Here is a 25378-nt window from a genome sequence, read left to right as displayed (position 1 = left end):
TACCCTTCTCTGCCATAATCCCCCAAAGGCATTCATTACAGAAGTAGGTAAAAGTGGGTAAGAAGTGGGATCAAGTAGGAAGAGGGTAGAAGCAGTAAGGAGAAGCTGCAATTCTCAGGGGGAAAGTGATGTGTGGGAGAAGGATTAACCAAATATACACCCACTCCTTCTCCCCTGTAAATCTCCTTCTCTTTGATGCTGTGGTGTAGAGAAGTAGTAATGGGGTATCCAGACCCGAGTTTTCTGCCAAACTTGTAGGTTGGCTTTTATAGCAATTGAACTGTTGCTAAAATATTCCATGTTACTACCGAAAAAGGGCGAAGAACATAAATGGATATTCCCCCAACATGCACACACGCCCAGCTGGTATCCTACAGTTGAGGATGCAGACCGGGGGCTGTGTCTGAGAGATTGTAACTTGCCTAAGGCTACCCAGCGAATTTGTGGCAGAGATGAGACTTGGATCAGGGACCTCCAGGGACTCCTTATTAAATTAATGAAGATAAACATTGGCACTTTAAAGAGAGCTTCACATCACAGCCTAGCTTCTTGGTTTTTGGATGCTTTCAGTTGCAAAAGATGGCTGCTTGTGTGCTATCTAAAGGAGGTGACCCAGTTTTATAAATGAAGTAGATTGAACTTATTAGTTCCTCTGCTTTGCAGAAATGATACATTTTTTCCTTGAAAATGAGGCAGTGTCACTTAAAGCAGCCTGCCGCATGGCATTACTTACAGTCTGTCTGATGAGCCTGTTATTTAACTGTAAGATGTCTCAGGCTGTGGATTAATCCTTCAAGGAAAGTAGAGCCATGCTTCTTTAATCATTTAAAGCTCCACCAGACAACGCTACGAAGAGTGTTCTGCGGGGAACAATTCTCCTCCCAGCCAAGGAGATCACACCAAGCAGTCTGTTGCCACACCTCTGTCAGCTTCTGGAGCTATTCATAGCTTATTTTAAGCATTTGGGGTGCGGGAGGGAAACATCAGACATTACTGGCATCACAAGGAAGTGCTTTTGGAGGCTTACAAATAAAGCTTCATTTTTATTAGTAGAATGATGTAGAACCACTGATTCACTTCAAGCTTATAAATAGCCCTTTCCAGATATAAAAGCTGCTAACCTTCTACGGCCCTCTTTTATTTATTTAAATTTCTACCTGCAGGCTTGGGACAGATGACAACTGGAATTGTAACAAATCCTATTAGACATAATGAATATATTGAAAACTAATGCAACCAGTAAGGTGGTGGGGATGTTGAATTAGGGACTCTTACTCTCCGTGTGATTGCCACCATAAAAACTTGCCAGGAGGAGGAACAGGGTGGATAAAAATCAATGCTTTTTTAAAAATAAAAAATAAAAAAAATGAATTTTTTTTATTTAAATCATTTTTTAAAATAAATGCTTTTTGAGGAAAAATCTATCTAAAGATAGTTTTCTATTTAAGATACATTATAGTCCAAAGGTTATTCATCATGAAATAAGGATTAGTTTTTAATTATGTAGCATGAGGCTGTATATTCATGCAATGTTTAAATTTTTTGGTAAATGAATTCCTTTAATCCGTTCACAATGTCATGCTCTTTCAGAGGCTTCTGTAAGATTATTGGGCAATTTTTCTGTGTAAAAGATATGATCACAGATGCTTGGTTTTACAGTTCTCAAAACTGTGAATTTGTGTCTGCAGAGATCGCAATCCCATTGTTCCTTTGCAAATCTATGTACACAGAATCAACCCCTTACCTCTTAAGTGCTAAGTGTCAAAAAATTCAATGAATAGAGTGCACTTTTTTGGGGGGGGGGGAAGTCACATGATTAAATCGAGTCCTTCTGAGTAGTGATTTAAATTATCCATCCTGAGGAGGAACCACTGGCTTGCTGCCCCTTTCACTTGGGTGTTTCCAGTAGATGTGGGTGAAAGGACATCCTGCTGCCCATTGGCTGTTGGGTGAAGAAAGAGGCCAATGAGATTGCTCACCCATAAGCTAGGTCATTTTTTGTCTCACACTGAGCAACTTTGTCCTTTGAGACAAAAATGACCAAGTTGACAGGTTAGCAGTGAAATTATTCAGGGTGTAAAAACAAAAAGGAATTGCGAAGAGGTTCCAAAGGATCTCTCCATCATGGGTGAACAGGCAATAAAATGGCAAGTACAGTTCAATATAGATAAGGGCAAAGTTATGCATGTTGGACCAAACAAATCCTAACTTTCATATATAAGATCCCTTTTCTGGTCTTTCACTGCCAGCCGACCCCATTCTCTCTCTCTCTCTCTCTCTCTCTCTCTCTCTCTCTCTCTCTCTCTCTCTCTCTCTCTCTCACACACACACACACACACACACACACACACACACACACACGCGCGCGCGCACACACACACACACACACACACACACACACACACACACATATGGGGTTGGCTGCTAGTGACTAACCAGGAAAGGGATCGTGTGGTCATGGTGGACAACTCAGTGAAAACTTCAACCCATTGTGCAGCAACTGTGGAAAGGGAAATTTTCATGTTAGAGATCATTAGAAAAGGGATAGGAAACAAAACTACCAGTATCATAACGCCTTTCACAAATGGTGCAACCACACTGGAATACTGTATGCAGTTCTGATTGCTGCCTCTCAAAAAAAACTATTGTATTGCTCGAAAAAGGCAACTGGAATCATTAGGGGACTGGAACGGTTCCCCAGGAGGAAAAGTGATGATTTAGTGATGATTTAGTTTAGGAAAAAAAAGGGGTGTGAGTGCGGGGGAAAAACAGTTGTGAAGGCCCACAACACACTCACCCCCCAAAAATACAGGGTGGGGGAATCATGTGTGTCCCCCCCCCCCAAATATTGGATATTTGCGGATTATGACATATTTTTCAAATTTAAGACAAGATGTTTATAATTTTCCCCCTAGCCTTTACTCCTCACAAATGATTTCTAAAAACTATGTAATAAGACTTTTATAGAAAGACTAGAGATGTAAAATGTCGAGAAATAATGAAGCCCTGGGGGGAAATTCCCAACATAGTTATTTCTTCCATACCTCATTAAAATTATTGATCTTGTGTATCTTTTGCTGGAAGACATTTAGGAATGCTCCAACCATTGTTCAGTTTCCCAACATGTGAGTAGAAGCACCATAGAAGAAAATGTGCATTCTTGACAGTTTGTGCTTTGTTCTACAGAGTCATGTGATTGTGGGCTTCTTCTGGTTAGATGCTATAGCGGTCAATTAATGTAGTTCTAATCTAAAAAAAAACATGTGAAAAAAGCATGATAGGTAATACTGCCACTGTCATCAGATGTGACAGAACAGCATGTGCATTATCCCAAATAAGTTTCTTTTTTAAAAATAAAGTCTTGAGGCTTGGGAATATAGAACTCACTTGACACAGTTTTTAATAAAGTTCTCAATTAGACCTCAGCACTAGGAAATACTACCTCAGCTACAAAAGCTTTTAACATGCCTGGTTCCTATGGTACAGGCATGGGATTGACACTGCCATTAGAAACCATCTTTCAAAATTAACAACAACAACAAATCCAGATGTTCATTAATGGACATGATTTATAAAAGGGAATAAAATGTCACTCTTCAAATAATAGGTTGAGATTGCTTAAAGGTTCGTAAATTAATATGGTAGTTTACAATTCCTAAGCTTTCTTACAAAATGGAACAGATGCTGTACTCAAACTTTCCTCTGCCTCCAGTTCTTCCTGCTTCTTCTGGCTTCTAGGCTGCTTCAGATATTTCGAGGACTACTTGTTGACTGGTCAGACATAAAATAGGAACCAAAATATGCTGCGTGTGACTTGGCTTGCTCATAAAATTACTTTTAAAATTTAAAAGTATAGTTTCTTCAAACAATAATAATAAATTTACTTGAGTATATTTTTTAAAGTTTTGTAAAATAGTAATTTTATGAGCAAACCAAGTCATGCATAATATAACTTTAGGAACATAAAGGCTACTTTATGTCCTAAGCAGCCCTCCCCAACCTGGTGCTCTCCAGATGTTTTGGACAGCAGTTCCCAGCGTTCCTGACCACTGGCCTTGGTGCCTGAAATCCAAAATATCTGGAGGACTATAAAAGCTCTTTTAAAAAAGTTATTGCTTATTATTTTTTCCATTTTCTCTCTCCACATTTTGGTTTCCCCCCAACACCCCCGCCCCCATGGTTTCAACATTTCTGGAAATTTTACATCTCTAGGGAAAAGATGATCAAGGTTTATAAAATTATGCACGTTGCTGACAAAGTGGATATAAGTGAAGTTTTTCTTCCTCTCTCATAATACTAAAGCCCAGGGTTATGCAATGAAGGAAAGCTTTTTTGAATAAGGATGTACTCTAAGAACTATGGTAATTCAAATGGCGTCCTATCGGAAGCCATATGTGGAATAATACTATGTAATATAATGTAATATATGTATTGATGTATTTATTGTATTTGATTTTATATATGACTTGTGACTGGCTAAAACACATTCAGGGTTACCATAATAATAAAAAATGAACATTGCAATGAAGTTGAATGGTGGGGAGAGTACTAGTTTACACAGCACATAGTTACTACTAGTTTAGTTGGTGGGAGTGTACTAGTTTACACAGCTATGGAATTTGCGCTCCCATTAGATGTAATGATGGCCACCAGATTAGATGGCTTTAAAAAGATATGGAATAGTAGAGTTGGAAAGGGCCTATAAGGCCATCGAGTCCAAACCCCTGCTCAATGCAGGAATCCACCTTAAAGCATCCCTGACATATAGTTGTCCAGCTGCATCTTGAATGCCTTTAGTGAGGGAGAGCCCATGACCTCCCTAGGTCATTGGTTCCATTGTCGTGCTGCTCTAACAGTTAGGAAGTTTTTCCTGATGTCCAGCCAGAATTTGGCTTCCTGTAACTTGAGCCATTATTCCGTGTCCTGCACTCTGAGATGATAGAGAAGAGATCCTGGCCCTCCTCTGTGTGACAACCTTTCAAGTATTTGAAGAGAGCTATCATGTCTCCCCCCAGTCTTCTCTTCTCCAGGCTAAACATGCCCAGTTCTTTCAGTCTCTCCGCAATTTATGGAGCATAAGGCCATCAGTAGCTACCAGGCCATCAGTAGCTACCATTTGCTGGAGAGCTCCTGCCAGAGTGGGCTGTTGCCCTCATGCCCTGATTGTGGATTTCCCAAAGCTGGCCACTATAAGAAAGAGATGCTGGACTAGACAGACATTTGGTTTGATCCATCAAGGCTTTTTTTAAAAAATATATTTTTAAGACCAAACTGCTCATAGACTGCAGTAACAGCTTACTAGTCTATCTGCCCTGAGTTGCTTCTTCCAGCCTGCCTACTGCTAGCTCTGATGCCACCTACCATCTTAAACCAACTTCCCAAAAGCCAGCTCTGAACAGAGAGGTCTTCTCAATGTTTCCAATGAATTTCAGAGCAGACACAGAGTTGGATGGGTGGAAGGAAGTTCTACAGTTATAGCACAGTTGCTGAAAACATTTGAGCACCGTCCTTGGCATAATAAAATAGGAGTATTTGACTGATGTTAAGGCTGTTATTGGGTGGATGTTGTCTCTATGGCAGATAGGGCCAATCATTGCATTATGGATAGCATCTAATCCCACCACATGATTTTGGGATAACCTTATAAGCTTTTGCAGTGGGAGGCAAAATAACGATGTGGCACAGAGGCCTTTGGGGTCTGCTGTTTCCTTAAGGCTGTGTGGGAGAGAGAAATCACTGATTTCAAGGTTAACATTTGACTCCTGAATCAAAGATTTGAGGCTTTGGCACGTGCTCCTGCTGTTTGCATTGAGCTCCTCAGTGCATTAATTCTGAGCAATGGGCACTAAGGAGACAGAGTGGTTGGATCCTGGTATAAACCCTGATGCAGAGTTGAATTAATTCTGAGTGTGGAAGGATGTCTCCAGAAGGCGTTTGTTTGTTTGCTTCGCTGTAGGGGAAAATGAGAAAATTTGTTACATGTTACTTCTTCCTTCCTCCACCCCACCCCTATTTCCAGGCCACCAATGCCCGCACTAATGAGGTGGTGGCAATCAAGAAGATGTCCTACAGTGGAAAGCAAATGAATGAGGTAAGAAGGACAACCCCCATTGCAAATTGCCAACCTCTAGTAGCAAAGCACTACCTTAGCATTACAGCAACAAGGCAGGCTATTCAGTGGTGTATTGACACTTGTTTCTATAGGGAAAATACATTGGAAAAAATTAAAATCAGGATCAGCATTTGCTTGTTAATGAAATGAAGTGGGAATCTAGACCCTGAACTATTTCCAGCACTAGAATCTTGAGTGCCTTTCAGATGCTGCAAAGTACTAAATGAAATATTTCCTGAGACCTAAATGTTAAAGCTTGTATCTATGTGTGAAATCCACACTTTCTGTACCTTTCTAGAAATGCAACTCCTGCTCTTCTCAGGCCCTGCATTGTATTTCCTCTCTATCCACCCTCATACACACATAGACGACAACGACTACTACTACTACTACTACTACTATGATTTTATCCTCCCATTCCAATCAGGGCAGCATACAAGGTTTCCCCCAGCTCCTCCAGAGTTATGCTCATAACAACCCTTTGGATAGGTTGATCTGAGAGATGGGGACTGGCATAAAGTTATCAGTACTTTGCAGGAGCTGAAAACCAAATAGGAAATTGGACCTGAATCTCCTTGGTTCTAGTCCAATTCACGAACCACTGTGCCACATTGCCTCTCTTATTCCTTAACCTTCTTCCATACTGTCTCTTAAGTCCCCCAGCCCGATTTGCCACATAATCCGCCTTGTACCTAGAATCATGCACAAGTGTTTTTTGGTTAGCTGCAGTGATCTTCAACATTTTAGAGCTGACGCTTCCTATTCAGGAACTGGAGGGTTTGTGAGCATTCTGTGCTACTACTGCAATTCACTGGACAGTTGTTTTCTAACTTACTTTCCTTTTAGTTCTTCGTGCTGCACAGTTTACTTCTTCTAAATAGGAGACAAATTTCTACTAGACACATAGTGACATGTCCTGAAATGCTTCTTAATCATCCCTGTGACCAAAGCAAGCAAAAAATTGAAATTTTGAAATCATGCAACTCATGCAACTTTATTCAGGTTTTCCTTAATATGCAACACCGTATGTTGGCTTAATGTGCATATTTTGTGTTGATGACTAGTGTCAATTGCCCTCTGATAACTATTAGCCTTTAAAAGTCACCCCTTGCTCTTTAGAACTTTAGCAGATGCTGACTGACAAAACTTCACTGCCCTATAGTTAGTTATTTAGTTATTTAGTTAATGTGCCTTCAAGTCGACTTTGACTTATGGCGATCCTATGAATCAGCGACATCCAGTTGCATCTGCTGTAAAGCACCCTATTCAGTTCTTGTAACTTCATGTCCATATCTTCCTTTATGGGGTCAATCCATCTCTTGTTTGGTCTCCCTCTTTTCCTTCTTCCTTCTGCTTTCCCTAGCATCATTGCCCCATTCCTCCTGCTAAAAAACTGTGGGGGGAAACAGAACTGAGATTCTCACATCCATCTTCTGCCCAGATGTAAGACTCCATGTGAAATGGCAGAAAAGTAAATGTCTCTGACCTTAGCCTACCTTGGAAACACTCTATTTTGCTTCTGTCCCTGTGATGTTCTAGAGCAAGGGTCAAATTAGCTCCAGGCAAGCATGTTGGGGGCTGCAGGCCAGAAGTGGGCAGGGCCCTAGCCACTGCTGGCATGTGCCCCCTGACATGCTTGTACCCCATCCCATTCATTCACATACACACAACCATTCACACATACTTTTTTCACGCATGTGCTCATGCTCCTCGATCAGAGAAGGCGAGCCGCTGGCAAAACCTCTCAAGCCGTTTAGCTCACCACTCTCTTTTGAAGAGCAGCTCCTTGAGGGGCCCGTGAGCAGCAGGGAAAGCTCTTTCAGGGGGTGTGGCTTGGGAGAGGGAAGGACATAGTTTATGGCCATGACATTCCCAGGGGAAACAGCCTTGCAGGCCAGACTAGGCCTGCAGGCCAGAGGTTCTTCATGGCTGTTCCGGAGAATGCAAGGCTTGATGTTAGAACCAAGTTCCTTTGACCTCTTTTCTTTTTTTAAAACAGAAATGGCAGGATATTATCAAGGAAGTCCGGTTTCTACGACAGCTAAAGCACCCCAACACCATAGAGTACAAGGGCTGTTACTTGAAAGAGCACACTGCCTGGGTGAGTTGAAGTTGCCCCAGATTTTGACTCCGATAGACTGTTTTACGAAACATTTGTTTGTTTGTGGTAATGCTGAATATTTCATTTGTCTTTTACTGGTATTTATTTTTAAAGCCTGTAACCACTGAAGATACCTCCAGGGAAACTGAAAATATTTACAGAAGTTGCTGTCCACTACTGGGTTGCTTCAGGCTTATTTGGGCTGCACTGCCAGGGTGATGATGCACCCCAAGGGAGCAACGGATGTTCCCTTCTTAGGCTGTTTCTGCTTATCTCATTCACAGCATTGTTTCATTTTTGAGTGCTTTGCATGTGTTGTCCTCTTTACAGTATGTATGGGCTTCTTGCCTGTTCTTTTCTGGGGGATTGATTTAGCTCTTTTCCTCCCCCCTCCCCACTTCAAATTAAAGCAGATTGTCACACTGACACTTGCGTCCCCCACCTTTAGCTATGCAGGTGGATGCAAAATCAAGCTAAAAGAGATGAAAAGCTTGGAATGAGGCCTCTCTAAGTGTTGATTCAGACTCATGCTACAGTTGTATATTGCTGCAGCGATACTTGCGTATGCTGCATAAACATGAATGGATGCGCACTGGAGGGCTATGTCCCATTATGCATTCCTCCAGAGTGTTTAGAAAAGTGTGTCTACCCTTTCTCCCTCTCTCAAATTCTAGAAACTGGGGTCATCCCATGAAGCTGATTGGTGGCAGATCCAGGACAAATAAAACGAAGGACTTCTTCACACAGCACATAGTTAAATTATGGAGCTCACTACCACAAGGTGTAGTGATGGCCACCAATCTGGATGGCTTTAAAAGAGGGTTGGATAAATTCCTGGAGGCGAAGGCTATCCATGGCTACTAGCCCTGATGGTTGTGTGCTATCGCCAGTATTCGAGTCAGTAAGCCTGTGTGCACCAGTTGCTGGGGAACATGGGTGGGAGGGTGCTGTGGCACCATGTCCTGCTTTGTAGGTCCCTGGCCGACGGCTGGATGGCCACTGTGTGAACAGAGTGCTGGACTAGATGGACCCTTGGTCTGATCCAGCAGGGCTCTTCTTATGTTCATGCCCTTAATACATTTGCTGTGGGGGAGACCAGTGTAATAATGGCAAACAAAATCGCTGCTTACAATTGAAGCATCTTTGAACGACTGGTAAAAATATGAGACTGGTCAATATGTGAATCTGTGTGGGCAGAAGGCTCTTCTTTGTAGGAGTTGCTGTGAGCCTCACATGTAGGATTTTTCTGCCACTCTTCTGTGTTGCTTCTCAGCATACGTAAGCAATGTATACACGCAGAGAAAGACAGCTTGTGGTGAATCAAAATAGTCCCGTGGGACTATTCACTCGTGGATTTTTCTCCCTAGGGACTAGTTTCCACAACCAGCAGAATCACATAGTAAAGCTTTCATGCTACAGGTGAGGAGTCGCATATTTGAATGCTCTATGGGAAGAAAGACTCCCATCACATAGAAGAATCGCATGTTGAGGGGACGGCAAAGCTGAAGCTTTGGGTGGGATGTGATTGATATGCAACCTTCTGTCTGCAGCCTGAAATTGCACTCTTTGAGTAAATTTTTACCACATTATTCTGCTAATTTTATAACCAAGCCCTAATTCCTGCCTAATTCTTAACCAAGCCTTAATTTTCCCCATTTAAGTTTTAAGATACCGCCCCATAATCCCCCAGTATTGGTTCATAGCTTATGGTGCCCCATTGATTTCACCTGTGTGAAGCCTTGGAACTTAAGAGAGGGAGAGATCTGACCAGTGTAGCCATGGCAACCCAAAATCAACATGTCAATGTTGAAGTAGCTCTCAATATTGCTAAATGTGTCATCTCATGTCAATGTGAGCATCTACTGAGCAGAAACTAAAATTTCAGTTTCCTGGGCGTCTCTGCAAACTCCTCTGGTGTACTACATTGCAAACTTACATTAGTAGCAAAACACTTTCATTGTCAAGACTTCCTCCCAAACAATCCTGGGAACAAAAGTTTGAATCTGTTGAGCTTTGTTTAAATTTATTAATTAATTATTTAACTTACTTACAATATTTATACACCGCTCTATATCTAAAATAGGTTCCAGAGCGGGACACATAGGAATAAAACAGTAAAAAAGAAAATTAAAAACAGCAAATTAAAATTGTTCAATTTAAAACAAAGGACCAATAAAAACAGTGACTTGTCAGTTGAGGAAGGCTTCCTGGGATAGAGTTGTTTTCAGAAGGTCCTGGAAGCAGCTTATTGTTGCCGCCCACCCTTGCCCTCCAGGGGCAGGGAGTTCCAAAGAGAAGGGGCCACCACACTCAAGGCTCTTCTCCTGGTGGACTGCACCCTCCACAAAACCACAGTTCCCAGGCTTCAACAAGGAAAGGGAATGACTGTTAAACTGGTTTAAACACGTAATGTAGATAAATTCTGTATAATGCACTCTTGATCTTCTTGCTCATTAATGGCTGCATTTATTTCTACCACTTGCAGTTAGTGATGGAGTACTGCTTAGGATCAGCTTCGGATTTGTTGGAAGGTAAGCCTTTGACGTATTTCTACCACCCTCTCAAATCTTTGTCCTTGTGCCTAGAAGAAGGTTTCTGCTTGTGTTGATATAATCACCATGGTTTACATGAGGGAATCTACTGGCAGAGAATCAACAGCCCTTCCCACCCTAGCATTGCATAAACAGAATGTTGTACGATTTCTTCTTCTTCTTTTTCTAATCCAGTTCATAAGAAGCCACTTCAGGAAGTGGAGATTGCTGCCATTACCGATGGTGCCTTGCAGGGGCTGGCCTACCTGCATTCTCATTGTAAGATACATAGGTAAGTTCACAGGGTTATTTCTTTTACATATCGGAGGTGGAGTTCTTTGCACTGATGGAATGCAAAGAGAAATAAATGCATTGATTCCTCTGACTGGGAGAGGTGGTATTCTAACTGTTCCAGATGTGTTTGCATTCCTCCCCCAGCCCCAAAAATCAGGTTCACAGTCTGGGGCACTTTTAGAGTTGGACACATTTTGCCCGCCCCATCTGAGTGAAGCCATGCTTGATGGCAGCCTTGGCATGGCCTGTGCCATTTTGCACACCTATAGACCCCTGAAGGAAAGGTCTTCCCACTTCATTTCTCTGATGGGGCTGCCCCATGGAAAGGGGGATAGATTAGGCATATAACTGCCCTTCAGCCTACTAAGTAAGTTATTTATTTATTACATTTATATCCCGCCTCTTTTCCTCCAAGGATCCTAAGGTGGTGTACATAATCCTCTCTATTTTATCCTCACAACAGCTACCCTGTGAGGTAGGTTGGGCAGAGAGTCCGGGACTGGCCCAAAGTCAGCCTGTGAGCTTCCATGGCTGAGTGGGGACTAGAACCTGGATCTCCCGACTCCCAGTCCAACAGTCTAACTGCTACATCATGCTGGCTCCCTTTTGGTTGAAGCCTTCAAGCAAACCTACTCAACTGTCAGAGTGCTGGAGACATTGCGTCCACCCAGTCTGAATGAACCCATGCCTGCTGGCACATTTAGGCCCCGCCCCTGCCAGACACACCCCTTTAGCCCCTTAAGGGAGGGAGTCTGTCCTCTGCATTCCCCTGATGTGGGGGAGGCATGTAACTGTGTCACCCTCTTAATCTCCCCTGTCCTCAAACTGTATTGCAAAATAGGGCTAGTGGAGAATTTGTTCAGATGACATTTTAATACGAGCTCACCGAATTTTGCACTTTCAAACCACAATGCAAACCAAAACTTGGTTATTCTTCAAAATCTGTGCTTCTCTGAATTTTCAACGAAGTTCTTCATTCAAAACATCTGTCTGAAATGTATATAAGAGCGATATGTGTTATATTAGGAAAATTGCTTGCAAAAAAAGTGTATTAAGCAAAAATGCACGTATTAAGAGGAATATGCCAGCATAATGCTTATGAATTTTCAGGTAAACTTAAAAAAAATAGAAGTTTGGAATCTTAAGAATGGAGAAGTTTTGAAGGTTCAAGACCAGCCAAATATAAGATTGGAAAAATGAGAAGCCGAAATTGACAGATTCATCGATCTCTCCTTCAAAGTTCTGTGGTCTTTAGGGAAGTCTTCCCCTGGTGGCTGAAGATATTATTGCAGGCTTCAACCACATGGAAATATTTACATTAATTAAAATTAATTAATGCGTTTTAAAAATGAAATAATCCCAAGGTGCACACCTGTAGGGTCGCCTTAGTGTATGTGCCACGATTCAGTCTTAGCACTATGGTGGTGACAGATCCCCATCCTCTTGTATTGTTATAGAGAAGTGTGGCTTATAAAATAGTGGGACAATAGACATAATGACAATGGCAAAATTAGCTGTCTGAAAATTTATATGCAAGGGAATTTAACCCACCAGAATTGAAAGGCTCCATACAGACCATTATTAGATCATACATGTTGGGAGAATCTGACACAATAAGGTGATTTGTCATTCTGGAATTCGCAGAAATGAACAATGTGAATCTTATTCACATATTGAGGATAATGCATCCCTTAAATGCCTGGTTCTATGGCAAACACAGAGTTGTGATGTGCTGTCTATAGGAACAGAATTTTCCTGGCATTTATGAATTGATGACGTCATTCTACCTGAAGTTTGTAGAGGCCTGCAGCATGCTTTAAATCTCTTATTTATTTATTTATTTATTTATTTATTTATTTATTTATTTCACTTATATACCGCTCCCATAGCCACGGCTCTCTGGGCGGTTTACAGAAATTCTAAAATTGAGATAAAAACAAATATACAAAATTTAAAACTCTAAAACACAGAACGTACACACATAAAACATTAAAAACCGTTAAAAAAAACTAAACATGTGGGTGATTAAGATGTGTAAGGCATATAAATACCAACAGGGAATTTTCCTCTTATGCACTTTGTCCATTTCCCTGTTTGATAACTCAGCACATGAGTAAGATGAACTACACAAGAGAAAAACCTGGTTACAGCTTCATCTGCTGCTCATGCTGAGATTTAATTGGGGCTTTAAAGCCCTGTAACTGTGTTTCACCATCGACTGTGGAAAACCGTCAGAAATGCATAATAATGGGGTATCCTTGCAATTGGTGTCTATATTGGAGGCCACATAGAATCATAGAATAGTAAAGTTGGAAGATGCCTGCAAGGCCATCGAGTCCAACCCCCATGGAAAGCCCCTGAGACTGAACACCCCCTTCCAGCCCCCCATCTTCTAGTTGCCTATCCAGAGGTGGTAACTTAAAACTGTAGGGTGGGTGTTTAATTCATATTATAAAGAAATTCCTTTTGTAACCATGATTGTGGTTTTCCTCCTTCTGTTCAAAAGGGATATTAAAGCAGGAAATATTCTCCTAACAGAGCCAGGTCAAGTGAAGCTAGCTGATTTTGGGTCTGCATCTATAGCCTCTCCGGCCAACTCCTTCGTGGGGACACCTTACTGGTAAGGAGTGCAACTTGATTTAGCCTGTAAATACAATCTTGATTTTTTTAGATTAATTGGGGGCGGGGTGGTGTCAGAATTACACCATGCAATTTGCTGCCCAATTTTGAGTTGCTGAAGAAGTATACTTCCAGGGGGAAAGCAGCAGCTGTTTCAAATGCTGAATCTGAGCCTGTTCAGACAACACGCTAAGCCATGGTTAGGCTGCTGACCTTTTTTTCAGCAAATGGTTAGTGAGCGTGTTTAATCCGTGGTTATGTAGCCACCATGGTTAGGAATGGTTCACACAACACGCTAAGTCATGGTTCACATGATACATTGAGCCATAATGTTTAGCTCAAAATGCTTAACCACCGTGGCTTAGCGTGTTGTCTGAACAAGCTCTATTGCCGCACAATGCTCCTGCTGTTTTCACTGGCACTTATTGGTGCTGCCTTTTGCCTCACTGCATTGTGCAGTACAAGATGTCCATGACATCACTTCCTCTAATAACAAACTCAGTACCTTTGTGCCAATACACACAAGGCGCAATCTCCAGATTTTTTTTTCTGCACACCCACCCTTGATAACCATTGTCTTGTGCAATAGCTGTTCACAACAATTGATGGGATCCTCTTGTTGTCATGTGCATGTGTGTGTGTCCCACTCTTCTGGCCTGAATGACACCTTAAGTCTGCCTCTTGAGACTGCAGTATTTCTGTGCCTTGCAAGGCCTCGTCTGTGTGTGGGGAAAAACCCTCTGCTCCCATTCCACCTGCAATTTGGGTGGTTTCTGTGAAATATTATCACCTCCATTTTGTAGATAAGGTCCAGAGTCTCAGCTCATTGTCTTAGCCACTATTCTACAATTCATTTTACCATGCCCCTGGCTGAGAGCACTGAGAGGATAGAGTGTTGTCATCTGTAAAGGCCTAAAGTTGGGACACTGAGATGTGTCCAGGTGCCCTTCCACACTTCTCATTGGTCACTCGCCTACAGGGCTAGAAACTAATCAAAGGATCCTTGTAGAAAGGATATCTCTTATATCTATATTATTTTTCCATTCTACACATGGGAATAGGTCAGGACCCAGCCCAGCATGAAGCTCTGTTCATATGGGGAGGGCACTTAGACTGCAGCTGCTGGGTCTTTTCAACACCAGCAATGCAGATATGCCCCCGCCCCCGGTGAGGATTTCCCTGCTGTTTTGCCTTGTACACCTGTTACCTTAGAAACCCACCCCTCCCCTTTCCCCCACTGTGCTCCAGATCCCCTTGTTTCTTTCATAGCTGCACTCCCAGGCTGAGCATCTCCAGGAAAACACTGTTGGTGTGTCAATGGGAAAACTCACTGCCTTTGGTGAGACTGAAATTGATGCCTTAGGACCCTTTCAGCCCCTGCTGGCTGACTCCAGGTACAACGCCAATGAGGTTGGTGTGGGTCGCCCATCCGCCAGCATGTTGCACTAACAGCAGGCCATTAGGTTGCCCTTTTTGTTTTGCTCCGCTCATACCTCCTTACCATCACCTCTGGAAGAAGTTTTTTTTTTTTTTTGCTAAGCAGGCGAGTATTCTTTTTTCCAGCATGGCTTAATTCTGCTCCGTGTGATTCTTTTAAGTTCTGGGGTGACTGGGCTGGTGAGGATTACCTGGAGAGGGTGGGGCACAACCCACCCACCCCTCTGTGCTGTGGCTTCTCCTTTTGGGTTGCCTAACTTGCACTGTTTGTACCCCTGCATGGTAGGATGGCCCCTGAGGTAATCCTGGCTATGGATGAAGGACAATATGATGGAAAGGTAGATGTTTGGTCTCTTGGAATCACATGCATAGAGTTAGGTGAGTAAAACGGCTACATCCTGCCAATTGTCAACCTTCTAAATTTGGTACTATAATTCAGGGATGGTCAAGTCTGTTTCCCCAGATACTGGTCTGGTGTCGGGAAAGTGGCCTGCTTGTAAAATATCACCCCTAACAGCAAGAACTTTGCCGTTATGGAATGGCCGATGAATGCAGAGATGCAGAGCCTGAAGACGGATGTGATGTTAGACTCTAACAGGGCATAGAATGTCTCTGGCCACTTGTAAAAAGTAAACATTTTCAAGAGTGAAACTGTCAGCAGACACTTCAATTGGACGTGGTAGGGTTGCCAGAGATAAAATTGCTTCAGGGCCCTGATTCAGCCTCTGGACTATGAATTGACCATCCCTCTTCTTAGTTTATGCTGTGGCATTTCCCTTGCTCCTGGGGATCAGCAGCTTGGGCAGGGCGTTTATTTATTTACTTATTTACAAAATCTATAAACTGCTTTGAAACGCAAAAGAGGAGAGAGGTGTTGGGGTGAGGCTATATGTATGCTGTGATTGGTTTGCATACACAATTCACCATCTGTAGAACTTCAGCTTTCCTTTTTTTTTAAAAAAAAACAAGCAACTATCTAAGCTTTATGTCTTCAGGTAGGCTATTTTATTTGTTTTATTTTAGAAAACCTGTAGCCCCACGTTTCTACTTCAGAAAGTCTACAGGGAAGTTTACAAAACTAAAATATTATTCATATTATTATTTTACATGGTTGTAATTTCTTCTGCCTTATCATTGCTACTATTATGATTAATAATAATAGGAATGATAATGCAGAACCTACGACCGTGTAAATATGTTGCACAATTAAGAACCCAGGACAATGTAAACAGTACTAAAATGCAAACATTTTAAAAGGTCTCAGACATCAAATGCTTAGGAAAATTAAAATGCATTGATGCTTAAAACCTCCCACTTGGATTACTGTACTGCACTATACATGAGGCCTCCATTGAAAACGTTCTGGAAAACTCATGTAGTTCAAAATATGGCTGCAAGGCTGCTAACTTGGACTGGGCGTTATGAACACATGACACCAATTCTTTACCATCTTCCCTGGCTCACAGTCCATTTCTGGACTCAATTCAAGGTGCACGTTTGAACCTTTAAGGCCTTTCACAGCTTGCCACCACAGTATCTTAAATAGCTGTCATAGACTCCCTGAATGCAAAATATGAAACTCTCTTGCTTACTCCACCTTTTCCCCCTCATTACTCCCTTTCCCTCTTCTTGCAGCGGAACGGAAACCTCCCCTCTTCAATATGAATGCTATGAGTGCCTTATATCACATAGCTCAGAACGACTCCCCTACGCTACAGTCAAACGAATGGTAAGAGCTGCCACCTGCTTTCCACTTCTGCTTTTGAAAATTCTTGGGCTCCTTTGCTACGATTTCTTCTGTTCCAGAAGATGAGATCCTCCTTCCTACCCAATGTGTAACAATACAACGAGAGCTGTTGTGGTGCAGTAGGCAGTGTATCGGTATGGAATTGGGAGAACCAGATTCCAGTCCTCACTCAGTGGCTTCCACACTTTTGTGTCAATCATGTTGGCCTTAAACTGGTGTTTCCTGCAGCAGATGCATGAATCATGAATGACAGAAGTGCATCTTAAAATGATAGTATTGTGCCCACATGTGACCTGCCCATCCAGATTTTAATTTATTTTTCTAAAAATTAGAAAAAGGAAGGATGGGTTCCATTGACTGGGTTCAGACAACACAATAACCAATGGTGGTTTAAGTAGTCGATGGTTAGTTATTTAACCCACCATGGGTTATCGTGTTGTGTGGAGGGAGTTTTTTTAACCAACAGTCGGTTATTTGGCTGAAATAACCAATGCAAATAACCAACGCTGTGCAGAGTTGACTATTTGAACCACCGTTGGTTATCATGTTGTGTGGAGCGCACCGTGGGTTATTTCCTCAGCCACCGTTGGTTATTTCTTCAGCCGCAGAGTCTCAAGGCAAGAGCGGTCAAAGCTGTGGGTTTGTGTTTTGCGAGCTCAGACCCCACCTCTGCCTTGTACTTAGGTTCTTGGGCAAGTTACTTTTCTATTTGTCTCCCCAGTTTGGCTTCTGGCAGCCATTTCATGAATGGGCAAGGTACCCCCATCTGGCAGCCATTTTGTGAGAGTGCCAATTAGGCTCAAAATACCAAAATGTGCCCACTGACCCAAAAGAGATGACTAGTGTATGTATACTCATCCTAAGCAGTTCCCAAGAACCTGCTTACCTAGCCCAGTATTGTCTGTTCTTGCTAGAAATGGCTCTTCAGGATCTCAAGCAGAAAAAAGGTCTTTCTACCTGATATTCTAACTAACTGGAGATGCTGGGGATTAAACCTGGGACCTTTTACATGCAAACCATGTACCCTGCCACTGAACAACTGCCCATCCCTACGATCCACATCTATTGTTCACACTTTACATGTCCACCATACGGAACACTGAAGTATCCGTGGCAAATACAGTTGCCAAGTGTTGTTGTTTTTTTAAAAAAATTAAAGTAGAACATATAAATAATCCGTTATATTTGGAGATATAATAGAAAATCATGACAGTAAAAAGAAAAATATATAACCAGATATTATCTTAAAATTTGTTGTTACAGAACATCCAAGAGTAATTAATTTTTCATTAAATTTGCTTGTCTCTTGTCCATGGATGTCCTCCTGTAACAATGTCAAGAAAATAGTTTATGTTCCAAATTCTGCCATTCTATTCTGAGACTGTAGGAGTGGCTGAGCGTTTCCGGCTAGTTTCAGTGCAGTTGTCACATAAAGTATGGGATGTGTCCATTGGAAAAATTGGACATCTAAATAACAATAATTAATAATAATTTCGTATGGTAAGCTGAGTGTCTCTGATATGATGCTGTGGAGCAGGCTGGCGTGTACGTCATTACAGTCTTTATTTTTATGATGGCTTTTTATGTTTTGTTATCAGTGGTGTGAACCACCTTGAACTTGAGAGGTTGGACACCACTGTCTTCATTAAAATAAGGTGCTTCTACTCTGGGCTGATAATGGCATTACATCAAGGGCTTGACGAGTTTTCCAGTGGTGGCTTTTCGGTGTGACAGCTACAACAGTAGACAGCCACTCATCCACAGTTTTCCCTTCATCATGACTTTTCAGACCACCCAAAACTACATTGGAGACCACTCTCCTAAAATGGCTTAGAAGGAATCTTTCTTGTTAAATATATTTTCCTTTATATGCAAGGCCTTAGGATAGAACATATACTTCTCTCAGTAGCCCATGTGCTGCGTTTTGCTTACCCCTGCAATAAAACCTGCTGGATAACCAAGGATTTAAACCTGCGTCCCTCACATTTTAAACCTTACACTGTTTTCTGTTACACCACACTGGCTGTATTTAGTGAAACCTTGTTCTGGAGGGTGAGTGGAGGTGACTAGACAGGCTTGTAGGCCTAAATTTCAGAATCCAGGCTTGATTTCTTTCTCTCTGTCTTTGGTGTCTTTATTTCCTTACCTTCCCCAACCTTAATATATTTTCACATATACTCTGTTCCTATACTCAGGACCAACTCTTTTAGGGGATTTGTTGATTACTGCTTGCAGAAAATACCTCAGGAAAGACCATCGTCAGCAGAACTATTGCGGGTAATTTTTCAAATGTCTGCGGGGATATGTTTGTGCTCTCTGGAGTGTAGAGGGGACATATAGCATGATTTGGGGTTGGAAGATGCTGCATAGGAGAGCACCTGAGTCACCTATTAAAGTGTTCCTTTAGAAAGTATACACCACTCGCCTCTTTCAGTGCCCCCGCCCCCGTGATGTATCTTAAACTGGATTAGAATAGGTCTAGTTATTCCAGCTTTGTTGCTGGTACTAAACCCACCACAAAACACACACTTTAACTCAACTGCCACCACTTGTTGGGTTTTTTTCCCTTCTCAAGCCAATAGGATTCTGAGGCTACCAATTAGTGGCAATGAGTTCAGGTTAGAGCCAGTTTCATGGGGAGGAGAAGACAGGGAGATGTTAGAGATGGCGTTGGAGATGAATAGCAAAAGGAGAGGTGAGAATGGAGCGGAGGACCAAGAGGCCACTGCTACATCCAAGCAGACAAATTGTGAAGGTCCACTTTCCTGTTCAGTAGGGGCATATCTGCAATCAGCTGTCCATGGTTGTGGGTCTGTTAAGAGAATCCAAGTAGCATTTACTTGAATGTGTTACCATTAGGGGCTGTCATGAAGGGTGGCTTCTTGAAGTTGATTGACCTCCACTAAGTGGGTCAAGGGCTTCATAGGAACTGGGCTGGAAGACGTCAAAGTGGGAACTGACAAATTCTAGCAATTACTTGTGCCTCCTTGGTGAGGCTTACCTTCTTTTTATATATTTTGCAACCACTTTCCATTTGAGAAAACAAGGAAAAACATATTAGTATTTATTGCCTAAGTCCAGGGGTACAGACAGGAAGCTTACCAGGATGCCAACTGTCTTGAATGCACTTTTAACATGGGATACACACTTATTAGCAACTTTTAAAACACCACTTGTAATTAATTACTCCAATTAGTGTTCTCAGTCCATATATATATGTGTGTGCACATGTGCGTGCAGACATTTGCTGGGTGGTGGTGGTGGTGTCGTTTTGTACGTGTGTGTATTTTTCTCTTCTGATCCAGAGTGCTTCTGTATCCCTCTAAAACCAGCATGCGTTTGTTCGCTGTGAGCGGCCACCACGGGTTCTAATAGACTTGATTCAAAGGACGAAGGATGCTGTGCGAGAACTGGACAACCTACAGTACCGGAAAATGAAGAAAATCCTTTTTCAAGAGGCCCACAATGGTCCTCTGAACGAATCTCAGGAAGAGGAGGAGGTATCAAGTTTATCTATACCAGTGATGGGTAATAATGAGCCCCCTACTGCATGTGCTCCCTCCCAACTCCATTTTCCTGGGTTCCAGCATGACCTGCAGGTTTTTGTTGTGGACAGGAATGCCTTTCCCCCCTTATTTCTGGCCCATGATATTTTTCAATTGCTTACGGAAACAGATGGGAACTAAGTGTCTGAAACGGTTGGAGCTTTCTGCAGTCATTGTTCTGGGCTATGGGGCTGGGTGGGGGACATAATTGGACCGCAAAACGTCTTTATTCTCAGCAGAGGGTTGCCCACCTTTCCATACAGTGTCCCTAGAGCACATTGCATACATGTCAGCTCTGTGTGAACTTCAGAGGACTGGGTCCAGAGAACTAGGCAAAGGCAATGGAGGCACAAGAATGTATCCAGGGACAGGGCCAGCAGGCTGGCGACCTTGATAAGTTGAGTTAGGTGAGAACTGAAAATGATTCAGAAGGAAAGACCTAAAACAGGTCTATCAGGGTCTCTGCCAAACTGGTCAGTCCATGAAGAGAGCATTAGGGAGTATATGTTGGAGTGTATATTGATGGTTCAGGCTATGGGTGATGTTTGAATAAGTGCAAGTCCTTGTCCAAATCTGAACGGATAGTGGTGCATTGGACCTGCTGGCTAGAAAATTATGCATGGTGTGAAGAATGTGCATAGGGAGACATTTTTTCTCCTTCTCCCTCTTACAAGTGGAACTGTTATCAAACTCTTTATCACCCCTTGATTAAGTTAAGTAGGGTTGTAGGGGCCAGATGAATTTGCTCTCAGAGCCTGTTCCATCTGGTGGATCCCAAGTTAGCCATCTGTACAATTGCTCTAGCTATATTTGGCTCCTTAGGACCAAGATTTTCAAAGCAACCTGACATACTTCTAGTGCTTAACCAAATGCCCAAGTACTTGGTGGGTTTAGCTTATGAGCTCTGTATAAGAATGAGAGCGAAAAGCTGACCACCTAGAAAGTTTCTGCAATATGGAATCACAGAGTTGATAGGCCCTTGGTGGTATGAAGTTGGGTTGTCCACTGAGTCCTAAGATTGGAAATCTTATACCTAAAGCATCTCCAATGGATGCTTGCCCAGATCTTTCATGAAAACCTTTAAAGAAAGGGATTTCACAGCTTCTTACAGCAGGTGAATAAAATTATGAACACTGTGAAGAGAATGGATGGAGAGAGAGTTTCCTTCCTTCCTTCCTTCCTCCAAATAGTAGATCTACCACTGAAGATAAATGGTGGTAATAGGAACTTCTGGACTGCTTTCACAACTCCATCCCTCAAGGTCCCCAACTTGGATTGCACCATTGTCCCCTGGCACTGCCAGATACAACCAATCCTTGACCAACATTTGTCATGTTGTCACATTCTATCTGTGCTTGAATCTGATTACAATCACTGTGTTTCCTTCATTTTCGCTAACCTATTAGAAAGAGACATTTTCTTCCATCTTGTGTAACACTGGAACCCAGGGCCAAACGGAATGTGATGTTAAGTGCATTGTGTGCAACTGCACGCTTGTGTTTTTTTCCTCTTTATATTGGATCGAGCCTGATCAGCACTCCCACAGGGCGATTTTCAGAAAGAAAAATACAAGCACACGATTGCAAATGACATGCTTAATGTAACATATATTTGGCCCTCAGTGAAGTCGGATGAGGCAAAAGAAGTTCTTTACACTAGCATGAGGTGGAGGATTTAGGCATCATCGTTTTACTTCAAGCGTGATGGAGAGACAAAGGCCTTTCCTTCACCTAAGGATTATCCCAGGAAAATGGAGGGATTGTCCCTGCCTGCTCCCGGGATCCCCTGTGTGTCATTTGCATGCACAGGGATGATCCCGGGACGATCCCTGGAAAAAAGGCAGGTGTAGAAACGGCCAAAATAGGGGTGTAGAGAGGGCCATGGTGGTGTGAGATGGATTTTGGAGAAGCAGCAGCAGCAGCAGCAGCACACTGATGCGGTATGAGTTGCCCTCCCTAAGGCATACCTTTGGAGTGGTCCAAGCCAACTTCCTCTTCAATCCTCCAAATAATATTTGCATGCCGCATGTGACATTGAGTGTTGTACGCATGTCAAAGAATCCCTCTGTGATCAGTGCATATGCATGGCTGTTTTAAGCACAAAAGCCAGATATTATACGAAGGCTGCATTCATTTGACAGCCCTCAAATATATATCTATTACTAAAATATAACTGAAAATTCTGCCATCTGTGTCCACCTTCGCCTTCTGGTGCATAATGTATGGCATCTTCAGGGTGTTTAGGCAAAAATAAACTACTTTATGACATTTGCAGAAGGGGAGAAGAAACTTCTGCAAAATGTATTTTGAGAAAATGATAATTTAGCAGGAAATGGGAAAGCTGCCTACGCATATGCTCTCTATGAAATGGCATGTGATTTCTTTGAAATATTATTTCTTTTAGACATGTAACTTCTTAAAATTCTTGTATGCGCTATTGTGTCTGTCACAGGCTTTGACATGCTAGCTCTCAAAGAAGCACATCCAGATTTTATGTAGGGCTGCACTAAGTATTAAACAGTTCCAGTCATGGGATTGAAACTAGCAATTTCTGCAGATTAGATTCTGCCTCCCTTCCCCACTGCCACAAAAGCTGGTGTGAACCTTCACCTTGTTTCAACTTTGTCCAGCCTCATTTCCCCCTGTGGATGCTTTCTCAGTCTGGATCAGTCACGTGGGTGATCCCACCCAATTAGGATAACAACACAACACTATATCTGATGATGTTAAAGGTTTTTAGTAAATAAAATCCTCTATCAGATTTGACTCCCTCGTAGTGCCAGTGATGGCAATTAAAGTTGAAGGTAAGTAAGGACAACTTGAACTAACAAATGGTTTTGCAAAGAGTCCTTAAACTTCTGAAAAGTGGAGGCCTATTTTAGCACTGCTCCATTTTCACAAACCTGGCTGGGATCTTACATTTAAAAGTAAGCATACTAACTTACTAATCATCCAAATAAGGAGGGTCCCTTTTGGATAAGGAAGTGTTTTTCAGCTTCCAGAATTTCCCTCCCAGGAAAATGGGGATAATTAATGTGGTGAATTGAGGAGAGAAATCCCCTCATTGTTCTCTTCTCTGTTTGGGACCAGATCTCTTAAGTCAATAAGTCTCACCAGTGGGATTTTTCAAATGGCAGACAAGGACAAGAATGAAAAATGGAGGCCAGTTCTTGCAAAGCCAAAGCCAAAAAAAGGGAGAACCCCAGAACAAATGCCAAAAAAAAAGCCAAAGGGGTATAAAGAAAAGATGTTTAATACAATAAAAGAACTCTGATGCATTTCAGACCCTCGGGTTCTTCCTCGGGATAATTTGTTAGAATGTAAGAGATAGCATCCGCTTCATAACCTCCAGTCTCCCCTTTGTCTTTTTGATTTTTTGGCATTACATACAAATCCCACAGCAAATTCCTATGATACTGTAGTTTATTTGAAATGATTCATCATGGTCTTGTGACGTGCTCACTTGCACAGTTCACGTCCCTGTGAGTTAGGTTATGTCCGCACTGCCAGTTCTTACATTCTAATATATACAGCGAGTGGCTTGATCAGTCTGGACTGAATATTGTGGCCTGTCTGTGATTTGATGCTTTTTTGGGATATTTTAAATGCAGCAAATGTTTGTATGTCACAAAAGACGGGCCAACCTACCAGGGAGCCCCTACTTGCTAGCAGTGATTGTTTGGACCAGTGTTTTCCATCTCATTCCACCCCAGCCCTTACCCATCTGCTCTTTCTCCACCTTTGTTGGGGCTTCTTAAAAATGTAACAGTTTGTATGTCTACATACTCATTAATCTTTGAAGACATTTCCCAACTTTCTTTTTCAATTTTGCATGTATTTGCTCCCATAATCCTTTAAATGGGATTTCCCCCCCCTCCTCACTTTTTCAGATCTTACACACACATGCACACAAATTTAGTCATAAGCGCACATAAATCGTTGTATATTTTATAATATGTGTGTGTGTGTGTGTGTGTTTTCTATAAAGCCCAGTCAAACCTGCCTAAAGAACAAATCTAGAGGACCATGTCTACTTTAGACATCACTTTGTATAACCTACAGGGCACGCAAAGCATATTTCTCAGGAGACAACCCGGCACAGTGAATTAAGAAATGCAAGGCTATTGTTGCAGTGAAAGTGTGGCAGTGCGGACACAGCTTTACTTTAAGATAATTGTCCCTACTAAAATGAAAAACTTCGTGAAGATATTACTGGGGACCAGAAGTAGTCAGGAATCTCCACAGTTCTGTTTGCCTGACATGTCCTTGGGTAAGTGACAGGCAACTTTCCTTCAACTTTTTGGGAGGAAGAATGTTACTTCAATCACATCACCTACTTGGAAGTTTCTTTCCTAACGCTACCATGCCTGGTCCTGCTTTAAACAAAAGATGAGGTTCGCAGTGCAAAGTGACAGAACTCCAAGATTGGAAAAGAGTAAAACTAGCTAATTTTCACTGCTTTGAATAGGTACTTAGCCGATAGGAAACATTTTCTGGACAGTCTGCATTAGGAATTGCACCTCTCTTCAGTTCAGACTGCCTCACCTCCATCATCCCATCTGGTGAGAGGAAATTTGCTAAGGCAAGATGAAAATGTTCCTTTCCGCAGGGTTAATGGAACGTTTGCTGCCGCCGAATGTGTGTTTGGGCGTTTGCTTCCTGTGGTACCTTTTTTTTAATGCTCCTGCCCCTTGTTTTGTAGGACAGTGAGCATGGGACAAACCTGAATAGGAAGATGGACAGTCTGGGCAGCAACCATTCTATCCCCAGCATGTCTGTGAGCACAGGCAGTCAGAACAGCAGTGTCAACAGCATGCAGGAGGTCATGGATGAGAGCAGCTCTGAGGTGGTCATGATGCATGACGACGAGAGCACCATTAATTCCACTTCCTCTGTTGTGCACAAGAAGGTATGTTCGCTTGTGCCCTCTCCCCAGCCGCAGGCAATCTCTGCTTTATTGCTCTTTCTTCTTCAGATGTATAGAGACACAATA

The 25378-nt window shown here is 42.3% G+C and overlaps 1 protein-coding gene across 2 annotated transcripts in view; it reads left to right on the top strand.

Moving 5' to 3' along the window:
- Positions 1 to 25378, top strand: part of TAOK3 (TAO kinase 3) — a 134421-nt gene that overhangs the window by 44087 nt on the left and 64956 nt on the right. The window contains exons 4-13 of one of the 2 annotated variants that reach the window (XM_063144207.1): positions 6020 to 6091; positions 8112 to 8213; positions 10699 to 10744; positions 10940 to 11036; positions 13545 to 13658; positions 15381 to 15472; positions 16730 to 16823; positions 19037 to 19118; positions 20174 to 20341; positions 25088 to 25294. In XM_063144207.1, the coding sequence (XP_063000277.1) occupies positions 6020 to 6091; positions 8112 to 8213; positions 10699 to 10744; positions 10940 to 11036; positions 13545 to 13658; positions 15381 to 15472; positions 16730 to 16823; positions 19037 to 19118; positions 20174 to 20341; positions 25088 to 25294 (1074 nt within the window). Of the gene's footprint in view, positions 1 to 6019; positions 6092 to 8111; positions 8214 to 10698; positions 10745 to 10939; positions 11037 to 13544; positions 13659 to 14928; positions 15052 to 15380; positions 15473 to 16729; positions 16824 to 19036; positions 19119 to 20173; positions 20342 to 25087; positions 25295 to 25378 lie in introns of those variants that run through there. The other variant, XM_063144209.1, reaches the window with a different exon arrangement.

Source organism: Elgaria multicarinata, chromosome 18 (assembly GCF_023053635.1).
Source record: "Elgaria multicarinata webbii isolate HBS135686 ecotype San Diego chromosome 18, rElgMul1.1.pri, whole genome shotgun sequence".
NCBI classification, from domain to species: Eukaryota; Metazoa; Chordata; class Lepidosauria; order Squamata; family Anguidae; genus Elgaria; species Elgaria multicarinata.
The sequence above is the reverse complement of the archived record's forward strand: the minus strand, read 5'-3'. Positions and strand labels throughout refer to the sequence as shown.